A 16812-nucleotide genomic window follows, 5' to 3' on the forward strand; every position below is an offset into this window, starting at 1 on the left:
TTTATAATTGGTGACAAATATTATAATTTTTACTGCTATATATATATATATATATATATATATATATATGTTAAAAATACCAAGCAAATTTAAACTGGTTTTTACTCCATTGCCCAAGTAAGCAAATAGACAAACAAGTCAAGTTTGCACCTGCAAGTGATGCAAGTCTAGCTGATCCTACAGGTAGTGCAAGACCAAGGCAACAAATTGCTTGGTATTTTTAACATTTATTATACCCAAGGTAAAATACTTTCTACATATATATATATATATATATAAAAGCTTTAATGACTGTTACCGAGAGATAAAAAGATGACAAGATATATTTAAAAAGATATATAAAAATATATATATAAAAGATATATAAAGATATATGACTTTATATATATATATATATATATAAAAAGTCATCTTTTTATCTCTCGGTAACAGTCATTAAAGCTTTTTTTATAATATTCCAACCGAGTAAAAATGAATTCTGAAAAAAAAAAAAAAAAAAAAAAAAAAATATATATATATATATATATATATATATATATATAGCGGTAATACCTGAAGTTATGTTTGACTTAACACAGTTTTGTGTTAACATGATTTTTTAAGTTTTTCAGAAATTTTGGTTTTGAATTGGTTGTAAATATCATTAACCATTCATATGTGATTTTTAAATGCTTCCAGAGTTAAAATAAATTTAGATCAAATTTTAAATAAAAATTGAAAGAGTTGTTCTTTTTTTTCCCCAACTTGCTATAGTTAGTTTCTTTTTTTTTTATAATAGTGCATGTGCCTACACTTTTTTTTTACTAGTCCAGTCTATGGAACAGAGAGTGATAAAAACTATTCACAAGTTACTAGTTTTGAAGAATATTAATGAAAAATTATAGGAGAACTGGATGTTAAAGAAATGGAAAATATCAAAGATTTATGGAAAAATTTTAACATTATTGGTTGTACACATTTTCGGGCCTTAAGGACTCATTTTAGTGAGTATAGAAGTAGTGAACTTGATGTTGGAGTGTTCCTTACTTCATTGGATATACATCTGTTATATTATCTATAGACTAGTCCCTACTGTTATTTTTTTCTTTCTCTGTCATTGTTCTCCCCCCCCCCCCCCAGTGCTATTAGTGTTCAAGGGTTAGGAGGTGAATTTTTTGTATTTTACTTTTTTTTCTTTTCGATCTCGTGTAGTTTGAGTTCACCTTCTTTTTCAGGTATCTGCCTTACCTAGTAGGCTGAAGTTCCAACTCACCTGAACTGCATCAGATGAATTGGGATTCCCCCCCCCCCCCCATATTTGTAATCACATGTATCAGATACTACATAAAAGCCCATGGCCATAATATGCATTATAATTATCCAAATAAGACATACCCATCTTGTCAGAATGATGATTCAGACTTAAACTTACCCAGGCGGTCCATATTGGATAAGAAAATGATAATATCTTAAGGAAAAAGGACAAACAACACCGCAATAGAAGAATATTCATTGCCACTTAGAGTTTCTCTCAACAACATTCAGAGAGACTGGAAAAAATGAATGTGATCAGACTCTTGAGGTGCAAAGAAGAGGGGACTATCTAATTAAATTACAAAATGGACATTTATTATACCATTCCAACTGTGATAACAATTCCGTTGGTATTGTAGGGTTTTTAATACAAAAAAAGTTAAAAGACGATATAATTTACATGAAAAAAATGTAAACCAAAATAGCAGATATAGGAATATATATAAATAAAAGATATCAAATTAAAAGTATACAAGTCTACTTTATTGGAGTATTTCATCCTGGAGAAGTAGGCTTTAATACTAGAGAGAGAGAGAGAGAGAGAGAAAGAGATAGTTCAGGTTTGATGTTTAGAAGTTCAACAAGAGAATGTGTTTCAAATACTGAGTACTCTCGATGTCAATAAAGCAATGGGACTGGATGGGATTTCACCAAGGGTTTTGAGAGAATATGCTAAAGAAATTACAGCTCCATTGACCTGGCTTTTTAATGAAAGTCTGGCCATGGGAAAGGTGCCCAAGGAATGGAAAAAGGGTAAGATAGACCAGCCAGACAATGTCAAACAAGGTGTCAAACTATAGAACAGTTTGTATTTCATTAGTAGTTAAGATTTTGGAGAAATTACTGAAAGACCATTTACAGTGTTAAGCAGATGAGGTTAATGTTATCTGTGAGAGTCAGCATGAATTTGTTAAGGAGTGCTCTTGTTTTAGTAATATGATTGCCTTCTATAATATGACAAGAGTGATTGATGAGGGAAAGGCATATTCTGCCAATTTTTAAATTTTACAAATGCATTTTACAGGGTACCACATGATAAGCTGATATTTATATTACAGTACATGAGTTTAGATGTTAGGTTACTGAACTAGATCAGGATTGGCTGTCTCATCAGAGAGTTGTGTATGAGGGAGCAGTATCAACTAAGCAGCAGGTTACAAGTGGGAGTCCCACAGAGCTCAGTACTGGGACCTGTATTGTTTAACCTTTATATAAATTACATTGTCAATAGACTGCAGGGGAATATTCAGTTGGTTGCAGATTATGTGAAGCTGAGAAGGGTTATTAGTAATAGTTGCAGATATTGTAGCTCTGCAAGAGGATTTGAAATAACCAGACATATGCGCAAATGAATGGGAGTGTCAGTTTAATTCAGCTAAAAGTAAAGTCTTGAAATTTGGGAGACATTGAAGGTGGGGGGGGGGCTGCATACCCTGTTGGAGAAACTGTACTGGAGGAAGTGGAGAGGCAAGGAATCTGGAGGGTGATGATTGATAGAAACATGAAATTCAGGAAACATATTGCAAAAGTGGTGAAGGTAACACAGAGGAATGCTGACCTGCAGAGATAAAAGAGTTGTCATTCCATTGTATAAAGTCCTGATCAGACCACACCTGGACTGTTGTGCTCAAATTTGGTCCTCAGGATTTGAAGAGAATAAATTAACCATGGAAAGAGGTCAGAGGCAGATAACAAAGATGACAGCAGGACTGTGCAATGTTAGTTATGAGGATAGGCTGAGGGAATGTGGACTGCAGAGTTTAGTGGATAGACGAAGGCGAGGTGATATGATTGAAACTTTTAAAATGTTGAGAGGTAATTATAGGGTTGACACTAGGGAGTTCTTTCTGGTAGAACAGGCAGAAATTTGTGAAAGGAGGTCATGATCAAGAGAGTAAGGAGTGGTTTTTTGCATGGAGTGTGATTGAACTGTGGAATGCATTGCTTGATAGAATGGTGAGAGCATGAATGATCAGTGGGTTCAAGGAGTAGTATGATAGACTTTGTATTTTCTAGGATAGGCTTCCGATGATGAGACTTGTAACTCCATGGTGGCCAGAATCATAAAAATAATAATAATAACTTCAGATCACTCAGATAAAGAAGACAAAGAATTTTATGCTAGACTAGAAAAAGCTTTAAATTACAGTAAAGAATTTTATATAATTATCATGGGTGACTTAAATGCAAAAAGAAGTGAAAATAAGCCAAATTCAATGGAAAGTTTGGAGTGAGAAAGAGAAATGAAAGAGGAGAAAGACTGCTAGAATATTTACTACAGAGAACAGACTCTTTATTATGAATTCATTCTTTAATGAAAATAACTATTGTACATGGACATGAAGAAATTCAAATGACCAAATCTTTAATGAAATATATCTGATAATAACAAACAGGAGACATTGTAAAAGATGCAGGTTTTAAATAATTTTATTACAGGTAGTGATCACAGAATAGTGAGATTTAAAATTATAATTAACAAAAATTGGGAAAGAAATAAATGAATTAAGCAGAATTTCAGTGTAGTAAACCTTGAAACTGTAAAACTTGAAAAAAGATGATATGCAGCTGTTTTTAAAGAGAACTTCAAATAAATGTACTGAGCAACGAGGTAGAAGGAGATAACCCAGATGAGATTAATCAAAAACTCATCAATACCATAATTAATATATCCCATGAAATAGAAAGAATTATTTCCCACACAATAAGTAACACATTTTCAAAAGAAACTCTGGATTTATTAAGAAAATGCAGATAATTAAAATAAGATGCTACTACAAAAATACAATAGAATATTCAGAATTATGCAACGCAATCAGAAAAAGAATGGCACATGAAATCCATTTCTTCAATACCAGAAAAATAAAATAAACCTTTGAAACTAATGAATATATATGAAAGGTCTGTGAAGTGCTTTGATAATAGGGGAAAAAAAAAAAAGAAATTGTTTCAATTAGGGAATGGATGAGAACATAATCAGAGATAGAAATGAAGTAATAAATACTTACAGAAAATTATAAAAAACTTACAGTGACTAAGAAAGAAATTTGTGGAAATTTGTCAGCTTCAAGAAGAGTTGTCAGTTGGATGTGCCAAAAGTTATGAGAGAAGAGATTGAGGCAGCTTTGAAAACTTGAAGTAAGGAAGAGCTCAAGGAGAAGATGGGATTCAAGTAGAATTGTTGAAATTTGAGAGGAAAACAGTGACTGATTACCTGGCATGACTCTTCACACTTTGTTCAAAACAAAGAAAATTTCCAGATCCTTATAATTATTAATAATAATTATTTACAAAAAAAAGGTGAAAAGGAGAATATTAAAAATTATAGACCCATTCGTTTATTACCAGCAGTATACAAAATATTTACAAAAGTAATAAATAGCAGTATAATGCAACAGCTTGAATATATGCAATCAGAGGAGTAGGCAGGGTTTAATATAATGGTAGCACCATTGATCATATTCATAGTCTTAATCAAATTATAGAAAAGAAAAATGATTATAATAAACCTCTCTGTTTAGCCTTTGTGAACTTTGAAAAAAGCATTTGACTGCATCAGAGCCTGAACTGTTCTAGAATCACTATTAAAACAGGGAATAGATGCAACATACATGGAAACCTTATATACTGTGTATATATATATATATACTGGGCAGTATACTCTGGTACTCTCGGTGTGCTATGCACACCAAGGGAATAGCAATATCACCTATATTATTATATTTTCGCATTTATTGCTATGAAAGACTCTCCTAATTGTTTCCTGGCTTTGTGTGATTCATAAAAGCAATAGGGTGTGATTAATGGACATGATGGGTTAAATCTGATTAACATAACATTGGTGTTACAAAAAGAATGTAACACTTAATCAGGGTCTGTGTACATCTGTATTTTACAGATATACACATTCTATGGTGTCCATAGTATTAGTAAATCTGCTCATCATCATCATACGTATCAAGGATTTAGGCCTAGCATGGCCTGTTCTGGCCTTAGAAGTCATCGTTGAATCGTTTAAGAGGACGTCCTGGTTTTCTTTTTCCTAATGGCTTGTACTTTAAGGCTTGTTTTGGTAATCTTTCTGTTTTCATTCTTTGAACGTGTTCCATCCATTTATTTTTATATTTTTTAATTTTTTCTATTACTGGTTCTTGGTTTAATTCTTTCATAATATCTTTGTTTCTTTTGTGATCAAATAGGGTATACTTTGCAGTTTTTCTCATAAACTTCATTTCTGCTGTTGTTAATCTTTGTTTGTCTTTTTGTTTTATTGTCCAGATTTCACTTCCATACATTAAGACCGGTAAGGCTAATGTATTGTATACTTTTAGCCTGGTTTGTTTTTGAACTAGGTTTGGTTTAAATATAGAGTTAATTACACCTGTTATTTTTAAATATTTTGCAATTTTTACGTTTATATCTTTTTCATTTTCATATGTGATAATACATCCTAGGTAGTTAAATGAATTCACCTGTTCTAAGATCTTGTTATCTATTACTATTTTAGTTCTTGCTGGATCTTGTCCTTTAAAGGCCATAGTTTTTGATTTTTCTGTTGATATTATCATACCATAATCTTTGGATATCTCATTTAGATTTAAAATAGCTTTCTGTAAGTTATCTTCAGAATTTGTAATTATTATTTGGTCGTCTGCAAAGAGGAGAGTGTTTAAGTTAACTGTAGGTGAAAGTTTAATTCCTTGGTGTAAATTTTTACTCCATTTTATTATTATTTCATTTAAGTAGATATTAAAAAGAGTTGCTGAGAGGGGACATCCCTGTCAGATCCCTTGGTTTATCTCTCTTGTATATGATAGCTCGTGATTTCATCTTATTTGTATTTGATTATTTTCATATATACTTATGACAGCTTTTAGGATATTATTTGGTATTTGTCTTTCTTTTAATATGTTAAATAATATGTTTCTTTTAACTTTGTCAAATGCTTTTTCAAAGTCAATAAATGCAATATGTGTTTCCAAATTATATTCTCTTCTTTTCTCTACTATTAATTTTAGGCAAAAGGCTGGGTCTATACATGATCGTCCTTTTCTAAATCCATTCTGTACCTCTAGAATAAAGTTTTCGGAATATTTCATTAGTTTGTTATTTAAGATTCTGCTATATATTTTGTAACAGGAATTTAGTATACTGATACCTCTATAGTTTTTAGGGTCATCTCTATTACCTTTCTTGAAGATAGGAATCGCAATTGCTTTTTTCCATTCTATTGGGGGGATACCAGTTGAGTAAATTTTATTTAAAAATAATAAGAGTCCTTTTTTGAATCTTGTTCCTGCGTATTTATATAGTTCTGAACCTAGCTTATCTTCTCCAGGTGATTTTCCGTTTCTTGTTTCTTTCAGGCTGATTTCTAATTCTTCTTCAGTTTAATCCTTTATCCAAGTGTGAGCAAACAAAGTTTGCGCCTGAAAGTATCTTCAGGACTGGGGTAAGGTGGTACAACACCAGGGCAACTTGTTGCAAAGGTGGAGCAAGATACCAACACTCCTATCTCAGTATCTCCTATAATGCAAAACACATCTCCTTGCGGATATGTCTAATGTTATGCATTAAGGGAAGGGCCACTACCCAGACTAGTTTCGACCTTTATTGAGGTCTCTTCAGTGGGAGCCAGGCCCAAGTGAAGATACCAGGCAGAAGCATTAGCAGGTCATCTCTACCTGTCCTGAAGATACTTTCAGGACAGGTAACTTTGTTTGCTCACTCTTGGATAAAGGATTAAACTAATTTTATTATACTCTAACCAAGTGAAAAATAAACTTTCAAAATCTTCTTCAGTTATTTCCTTTTCATTTTCGTTAATTGTTTGCCAGTTGTCTTTTTTAAAATATTTGTCTGTCCACAGTTCTGTGTAGTAATTTAGAAATTCTTCTAATTTTAATTCAGTTTTTAATTTTATGTTTTCTTTGGTATCTGCATTTAGGTGTTTCAAAATCTTATATACATTGGGTCTTATTTTATATAAATCATGTTCTAAATTAGAAACAAATTTATTCCATGATTCTCTATGTCTTTTTCTGATTTCTCTTTTAGCTATTGCTCTTATTCTTTTATATTCTATTTCATCTTCTAATCTTTTACTGCTTAACGATTTGTGATAGGCTTCTTTTTTCTTTTTAATCATTTCTTTGATTGTATCATCCCAGATCTTCAGTTTTTTTCTTTTATTGAATTTTTTGGTCTTTCCTAAGCTTTCATTTGCTGCTGCATTTAGTATCGTTTTTATATTAAGCCATTCTATTTCTATTTCTTCATTTTGTTTTATTTTATCTAAATATTGGTTAATTCTTTGTTCATATAGCCATTGTACATTTGTGTCATTCAATAGTCTAGTTTTATAAACAAATGTTTCAATTTTTCTTTCTGTTCTTGTTACTTGTAGCCATTTAGGTGGTAATCTTAATTTTATTTTAACAAGGAAGTGGTCACTGCTTATTTCATATCCTCTGTGAACTCTAACATCTAGTGAAAAGTTTGATGTCTTTTCATTGAAGACTACTTCATATTACATATGAAGTAATCTAATATTGATTTCCATCCTCTTGCTGCCCAAGTATATTTATGTATGTCTTTATGTTTATAGAAGGAATTCATTATTTTTAGGTTATTATAAACTACAAAGTCAATCAATTTTTTACCATTTCTGTTTAGAGTGTGTTCTCCATGTATTCCTATATTATTATTAATTTTCGTGTTTCCAATTCTTGCATTTAAGTCTCCTACTAAAATTATGTAGTCATTTTTATTTATTTTATTATATATGTTTTGTAGCTGATTATAAAAATCAATATTATCCTGTTCTCTTCCTTCTTCTGTGGCATATAAACCAATTATTGTTAAATAGCCTCTATCTATTTTTATTCTAACTTCTATTATTCTTTCATTCCATAATTTATAATGTTTTAACTGTTTTGAAAGGGAGTTATGAATCCAAATCATGACTCCTGCTTGTGTTCTTTGGTCACTGTCGACTCCACTGTATATCACATTAAAATTTTCAGTTCTCATAGTTCCTTTTAATTTCTTTTTTGTTTCAGTGATTACTGCTATTTTAAAATTTCTTTCATTCCAGCTATGGGTCCATGGGAGTGCCGCTTCCCTTACAATTAAGATGATTGCCCCTTATGGCCCTGTTGGTCCACGAGTCCTTATTCGGTATATTCGGACCACCCCACCATATATATATATATATATATATATATACGTAATATGTATACGATATATGTATATACGTAATATGTATACGATATATGCATATACGTAATATGTATACGATATATGTATATACGTAATATGTATACATATACGATATATGTAAATCTGCTCTCGTATTGCAAAATGCAAATGAATTTCATTGTTATCTTCCAGCCAAGTATTTACAGCAAAAATTTCTTAAAAAATTATATTATGTAAAGAATTTCTTTATCTGATTTTTATTTCTAGTAATGTTCGTGTATTGTTTTTAGATTTAATTCAAATGGAAATGCGTGCTAGTCTGGAAGCAGATAAAAAACAGAGTCTGGAAGAAGTTCAGCATCATTCTAATTTTGAAAAAACAATTGCAATTGAGGAAACAAAACAGAAGCAGTGGGTATGTACTAGTCTTCTTTAGAATTTTCTTTATTTGCTAGCTTATGTCATGAATTGTAAAATAAAACTGTAAGTCATTTATAGAAAATGACATCTAAATAGAATGTGTGAATATGTTTTCATCTTTAACAAACTTGTCATATATAATAAATATCTGCAAGTTTGTGGAATTCCTAAATGTAATACTTTTTAATATATTATTATGAGCTCCTTATCTCATTATAGCATTATTTCTGATATATATCACTCAAAGAATGTTCAGGATATTATGCTACTATGATATTACACAGTTAAGTTTACATTATTACTAGCTTCACATCAGTGGTTTTCTTCTAAATTAATCTGCTATTTGTCAGGTTTCCAGTATTGTTAGATCTTTAATTTTGGTCCTCTAAGACTACTTAGTAAATCATGCCACCTGTCATGTCCTGTGGTTCTTTTTTTGCCATCATGGCCCAAACCATGCCACCTTAGATTAGTTAGCCTCACACATTCTTCAGTACTCAGGTTCTTTTCTAACATCCTTCATTTTATTATGATTCTATTGATGTCACCTGTTGACTTCTAATTTTCCTCAGAACTCTTACATCTGTTGGTTGTTGGTTGAACAATGTCTTGTACATTTTTTAAGTGTTTTTGATAATTTCTTTATTCTTCTGTATTGGGGAAGGAAAAGAGAAAGTTGTTTAACAGAACCTGGAGCATCAGGACCAAAGTTCATTGCTTCATTGAATATTTTGTAGCCTAAGCTTGTTGGCATTAGTGAAACCTGGCTATCAGAGTCAGACATTGTATCTGGAATCAAGTGTAAAGGGTATAATATTTTTAGGAACGACAGAAGAGATAGGAGAAAAGAGGAGGGGTGGGTAAGCACTATTAATGATATCGGATGACTTGAGTCCAGGTAGAGTAGAAATGCATGAAAGATATAATGTTATCCAGTGTGAGGGATAACATTATAGCTTTCAGTGGAACTCCGGTATGCTTAACAACAATGTCATCTTCTTTTATTTGGAAGCTAAACTTCAAACTTCTTTACCCTTGAAATCATTGTTAACATTTTCAATGAAGCCTCCAGCTGATTCAGTGCAAATACCTCCAGTAGATGCAGTAACTCTGAGAGATGACTGCCAGGATAGGAGAAATGGCTGACATTTCCATACCAAATTTGTCACAGCAGTTATTCAATTTAGTCAGAGATTGCTGAAGATTTACTGGATTTATTTAAAAGTATAACATCATCTGCATGATGTAAAGAGCTGAGATTAACATCTTCAATTTTGATATCAGGTTTAATACTATTTCCCCCTCACAATGTGATTCATATAGATGATGAATAGCAGTGGTAATAGCATGTACTCTTGCCTCACACCTGATTTGGCATGAAGCTACCTTCCTCCTATACCTCCTTCAGTTCTGAATACTGACTTACCCCTCAAACATAGCCTAAGTATTGCTTGATATAATGTCCCATTTAGACCATATAACTAGGACTCCAGAAATAGAACTTACAAGGGTGGTCTGAAAAGTTCTCGGCCTCGACCATAGATGGCAACACTATCAGCAAGATTTTTTTTTTTTAAGTTGGTACATTTGTCATAAGCATCCATGTGAAATTGCAAGTCATTCTATCAAGTAGTTGGTTTTATACAGCTATCTGAAGCAAAAGTGTTGTCTGTATCCCTTGAAAAGGATAAAATTGAGTATCGTGCGGTTATAAAATTCTTTGTAAAATAAGGTTTAACGGCAAAAGAAATTCATTCAACGTTCATAAAAGTTTATGGGCACTCTTCTCCTTCATTTTTGACCGAGTTTAAACCTGGCCGTACCAGCCTTGAAGGTGATCCATGTGAAGGACATCCAAAAAGTGTGAGAACACCAGAAATCATTGACCAAGTGCACTGTAAACTGAAGTCTCTTATTCCCATTGTATATTTTATGCTGTTACTTACTTTATCTTCTTTTACTTTATTTCTTATATACCTTTACTTTCTCTTTATACTCTATTTACTTTACTTGCTTTATTACTCTATACTCTGTCTACTCTTTTACTTAAGTTACTACAGGTTATCTAATTTAAGATACCTTGGGAACCTTAGAAAATTTATTTAATGTTACGACTGCACCACCAAGATTCCCCTTTATGGTATTATTTGTTATTTAGGAACGTTCTATAGAACGTTCCTAAATAACAACAAGTGATATCATCCACGCTCTATGAATGTATTGTATGCACTCTGTTCTTTGTTTAATATAATTGGAATCGGTTGATTTTAGTTTGTAAAGTTTTCTACTTTTTAGTGCCTTACATCAGTTATGTACCCTGAAGATGCCAACAGACTTAGTTGGTGAAACTAGTTGGTATAACTTAGTTGTTTATTATATACACTTGATCAATATAATCTCAATAAAAGTTTTTCCAATTATAATATCTCATACATTATACATACATAAAAACATGCCGCAATACTATCATACACCAATCTATAATCTCATTCCAATATTAATTTGTTCATGCAATATATATATATACTTCAATCAACAAGTTTCTCATATCTAAATTATACCAGTTTTTCTCTAGCTTCTTAGTCTGGAACATATAATCACAATTTAACCTTTTAAAATGTCCCGCCGAATATCAGCCAATCTTCTGCAATGTTAAACATACACATAAAGGTTTTACTCACAGTGCTTCTCTTGAGACATATATCTGAACTGGCTCTTTCATCTCTTATCTGTTTCCACTGACTTCTATTTCTGTCCTGGGCCTCAACACTCATGCGGGCTTCTTTTCTTTAGTGGCGTCGCATCGTGAAGAATTCTTGGGGCTTGATGCATTTTTATACCGATACTTGCTATTTTTCCATCCCGGGCCTTAACATTCGTGTGGGCTTTCCTTTCTTTAGGGCCGTTGCATCCTGGAAGATTTTTGGGGCTTGGAGTATGTCTCACCGATACTAAATGCTTTTCTGTTCTGGGCTCCAACATTCGTGCAGGTTTCTTTCCTTTAGTGCCATCGCATCGTGAAGAGATGCGATGGCACTAAATCAAACCCGGGGCTTGATGCATATTACGGTTCAACTTCTCCTTAGACATCTCCCTACTTCTCTCCGGACGACCAACGGACCTGTGTCCACGATGCTGGATCCCAAGACACTACGAGAGGAGACTGCGTTTCCTTCTGCGTTTCTACATACCAGCTTCCTTCCTTGTTTCTGCCTCTGCAAACCGGCATACTGCCGTTGCGTTGCTGCATTCTGCTTCATATTGGATCTGCTGCCTCTGGATACCTCTTGATCCTTTCTTATACCTCCTCTTGCAGTCCCTGGATTAAGGGTTGAGAACCCCTAACGTTCCTGCGCAAAAGGGGATGTGACACAGAACACACGAAAACAATCTTCACCACACGCGGGAGATCGTTAGATGTTCGCCGCCTGTTGTTGCACTGTCCTTGAGACATGCATTAGGTTAAGCTCAAATAATTGAAGGCACTTTACATTTTACAAACAAAGCTTCTTAGCCATTTCTCTAAAATTGGAACCACTTCAAATGCCGGGCTGCTTTCCAAGGCATTGCCTTTGAAATACACAGTTTAACATTCCTACCATTTCAATAATTACCTTTGCATGGTTTTTCAAATCACAAAAATTATTATAACTACAATTAATATAAACCTTATATGCAAAATTCCTAATAACAAAAATCCACAGTCAGTGGTAAATTACAATATCCTTCTATATACAATGTTTGTGACCTCTGTAAAAGTCGATGCAAAGTTAAGAAAAAAAAATCCTATTGCATCGAATTTTACACCACAATATGATATCGGATGACCGGTGAGTCAAAGTGCGTGAATTTGCCGAAACTATAGGCATTTCAAAAGAACGTGTAGGATATATTTTGCATGAAGAATTGCAAATGAAAAAGCTTTGCGCAAATTGGGTGCTGCACTTGCTCACAGCAGATCAAAAACACACTCGCATGAAAATCTCTGAACAGTGCTTGGAGTGTTTTAATAATTACCATATATGTTGGTGTATAAGACGACTCTCAAAATACTACAGAAAACCCTCTCGAAATCATGGGTCATCTTATACGGCGACTATAAAAAAGGGAAGCTTAATTTCTTGGATGAACATTTAGGTAGTTACAATGCATTGTTATATAAGAAAATAGGCAGTGTTTATAAACAGATCAGATTAACTTTTTGTTACATAAATTTATTTAAAATATTACAATAGATGTAAGTCTTATAAAACAAATAATAATTATTAACCTCAATTATCATTATTATAATAATGGCTATTATAGCCTGTTTTTGTTTAGAGTGTCCCTTATTTTAAATACATTGGCTATTATTACTCAAAAAAGGGGTATATATATATATTTTAGGGCATTATGGGTGAGTATAGAAGGCAATTATAGCAGAATAAAAGAAGTGGAAAAATTTTGTACATACATTGTTTTGATTCCAGGATGTCTTCCAATTTCATGATCCTGCTTAAGGTTGTTTATAAAGGGGGGGGGGGGGGGGGGAGGTGTTTTGATTTGGGAAAAAAAATTTGGAAACCCGGGTTATGTATTAATAATATATATATAAATATATATATATATATATTATTGTGTTTAGGGGCGCATTTTGTGGGGGGGGGGGAGAGAAGGGGAAGGGTTTACTTATGTGGAAACTGGGGCAGGGGAGGGGGGTTAACCTGACCATCATCGGGACTTTTTGGAATGAGTGTAGGGCTATGTCAAGACCGTAAATTGAATCTGCCAAATAAGGGCATTTGTTGTTGCTAAATGGCTGGAGGCATGGCTTAATTTGTAAGTTCTGGATCGTAAAACATTCAGAAATTAGGAAGGGGCGGTGGACGTTGATTGAATTTTCATCGTATTTCATGGCGATAGTTTCGGATATTCTAAGCATTGTTTCGTTGTCTTGTTTGTGATTATGGCCTTGTCGATTTGGGGAATATGTTTCAAAAACTTGTCAAAAAGACTGTGACGTTACCTACACTGGCTCTACAATTAGGTCAATCAAAACACACACCCCCACGCTCCCTTCCTCCTTTCCCCCCCCTTTATAAACAACCTTAAGCTGGATTATGAAATTGGAAGACATCCTGGAATCAAAACAAGGTATGTACAAAATTTTTCCACCTCTTTTATTCTGCTATAATTGCCTTTTACTCACCCATAATGCCCTAATATATATACACCCCTTTTTTGAGTAATAATAGCCAATGTATTTAAAATAAGGGACACTCCTAAACAAAAAACAGGCTATAATAGCCGTTATTATAATAATAGTGTTTAAGAGGAGTAGCATGGGAATTTTCCCAGAAACTATACCTCAATTATCATGTTAATTTTCTTCATCATCTGTTGAAAATAGTTCTTCAGATTCATTGTTTAAATGATCATCATATGGATCCCAGTTCGAATGAGTGAATTGATTTCGTTTTCATCGTCATCAGCGTCCCACAACAGATCATCTTCCATACCATCCATAAGATTAGAGATACCACACTTTTTAAATGATTTTATTACAGTCTCCACTTTTACTTTTTCCATGCTTTGATCACAAAATTGCACAACATATCAAGTGATGCAGTGGTCATAGATCCACCATTTGTAAATAAATTTTCACTAGTCAACATCCAATTATTCCACTCTTCTCGCATGTGATCTTTAAATGGTTTGTTCAAGCAGACATCTAGTGGTTGCAATCCAGAAGTTAAACCACCGGGTATAGCAGCGATTTTTTGTGTTATTTTTTTCTAGAAGACTTTTAGTATTCTCAGTTAAATGAATATGAAACATATCCCATACTAATAAACTGCATTTCTTCATTATACCACCTGGTCGCATGTTCCACACATTATTTATCCATAATTTCACACCATTTTCATCCTTCATTCCTTTTTCGTTAAAATGTACAAAAACACCTGAAGGAAATTTTATCTTAGGTTTAGTTTTACATTTGAAAATGATCATTGAAGATAACCATTCTGCCTTTGTTCAAATACCTATTCTGCAACGTGATTTTCAGTTGTAACCATCAGGTGATCCTCGTTCTCATCACACATTTTTTCTTTCGCAATTTTTTTAAAATATTTTCTTTCTTCCTCCATTCTCTTACCATCTTCTCGGTTATGTCAAACTTTTTTGCAGCAACACAGTTATTAGTTTGCTTTGCCATTTCAATTACCCTTATTTTAAATTCAGCTTCATACTTTCTTCGTTTTGTTGCTGGTTCCATGATTTTAAATGATAACAATTTTAGTATTTATAAAATTTAAAAAATGCAAAATTAATAATTAATTAAAATTCAGGCTAATCACTTTTAATTAGGGTAATTCATGGAAATACTAAATCTATGATATGAAAAAAATAATGGATATGCATAGATAAAAAAATAAAATAATCATCATCAAATTCCTGCCTTGTACCCTCACAGGGTGTACAGGACATGATAGTACTACATGAAAAATTTACATCATTACTAACTTCTATCTACAGTTTTCTCCAAATCAGTCTGTTACTTGTCAAGACTCCAACATTATCAGATCTTATATTTCTATTATCTAAGGCACTTTGTACAGTATCAATCCACCTATATCTTGGTCTTCCTCTGGATATTTTCCCTGCCAACCTGGCAGAGAACACTTGTTTTGCTAATCTTTCCTCGCCCATTATATTTAAGTGACCATACCACCTGAGATTAGCTCTGCTAACGCATTCCTGGATGATGACAATGTCAAGTTCTTTCCTAATATCCTCATTTTTAATATGATATTGCCATTGATGCCATCTATTCATGCCTCTAATCTTTCTCAGGACTCTCATATCTGCGGTCTCTAGTCTTTGGTCAAGTGTTTTCCTTCTGATCCAGCTCTCAGATCCATAAGTTAAAACTGGTTTGAATTTGAACACTGTCTTGTATGCAGCTAATTTAGTCTTCCGACTAATTTCTCTCTTATTCCATATGAACTTCTTCAATTGACTTCCTACCATACCAGCTTTGTTGATTGTTGTCTATTTCCATATTTAATTTACCATCTTCACTAAAAATCGTGCCTAAGTAGCTGAAATGTTTTACTTGTTCCACAGGTTCTCCGTTCACAATGCAGTTGACATTTTCAACGATTCTGCCTATTTTCATTGTCTTTGTTTTTATTGCTGACCTTCATACCATATCTGTGATATCAGTTATTCAATTTAGTCAGAGAATCTTGCAGACTTGTAGCAGATATATTTAGAAGTATAACATCATCTGCATAAAGCAAAGAGCTGACATTACCACTGCCAATTTTGATATCATGTTTAGTACCACTTTCCTTCATGATGTGATCCATATAAATAATGAATAACAGAGGAGACAATATACATCCTTGTCTCACACTAGATTTAACATTAAACCATCTTCCTATACTTTCTTCAATTCTAACTGCTGACTTACAACTCAAATAAAGACTAAGTATTGCTTGATATAATGCCCCATTTACACCATATAACTGTAGCGTATTGAATAGCTTTTCTCTTATATGCCTTTTCTAGATCGATAAAACTTAAATATAGATCTTTGTTATATTCCCATGCTTTCTCAACTATTTGTTGTAAAGTGAAGATCTGATCCTGACAGCCTCTATTTGGCCTGAATCCAGCTTGTTCTTCACCAAGCTTTTTTTCCACAATTCTTCTCAACTGTTTCTCAAGTGTACTTGCATAAATCTTGCCAGGAACATCAGTAGGGAAATACCTCTGTAATTCTCACATTCAGTTTTATTTTCCTTTATATATATGGGTACTATGAGAGCTCTACTCCAATCATCAGGAATTCGTCCCTCTGGCCAGGCTTTCTGAACTATGCAGTGCAGCCACTGTAAGACTTTTATACCACCA

The 16812-nt window shown here is 33.1% G+C and overlaps 1 protein-coding gene across 1 annotated transcript in view; it reads left to right on the forward strand.

Moving 5' to 3' along the window:
* LOC150107476 (uncharacterized) overlaps positions 1-16812 on the forward strand; it is a 574892-nt gene that overhangs the window by 393060 nt on the left and 165020 nt on the right. The window contains exon 18 of the mRNA XM_090392109.1: positions 8784-8908. Within this exon, the coding sequence (XP_090248235.1) occupies positions 8784-8908 (125 nt within the window). The remainder of the gene's footprint in view (positions 1-8783; positions 8909-16812) is intronic.

The sequence above is a fragment of the Typopeltis vanoorti genome, chromosome 4 (assembly GCF_054136105.1).
Source record: "Typopeltis vanoorti isolate ZY-2024b chromosome 4, IOZ_Tvanoo_1.0, whole genome shotgun sequence".
Taxonomy (NCBI): domain Eukaryota; kingdom Metazoa; phylum Arthropoda; class Arachnida; order Uropygi; family Thelyphonidae; genus Typopeltis; species Typopeltis vanoorti.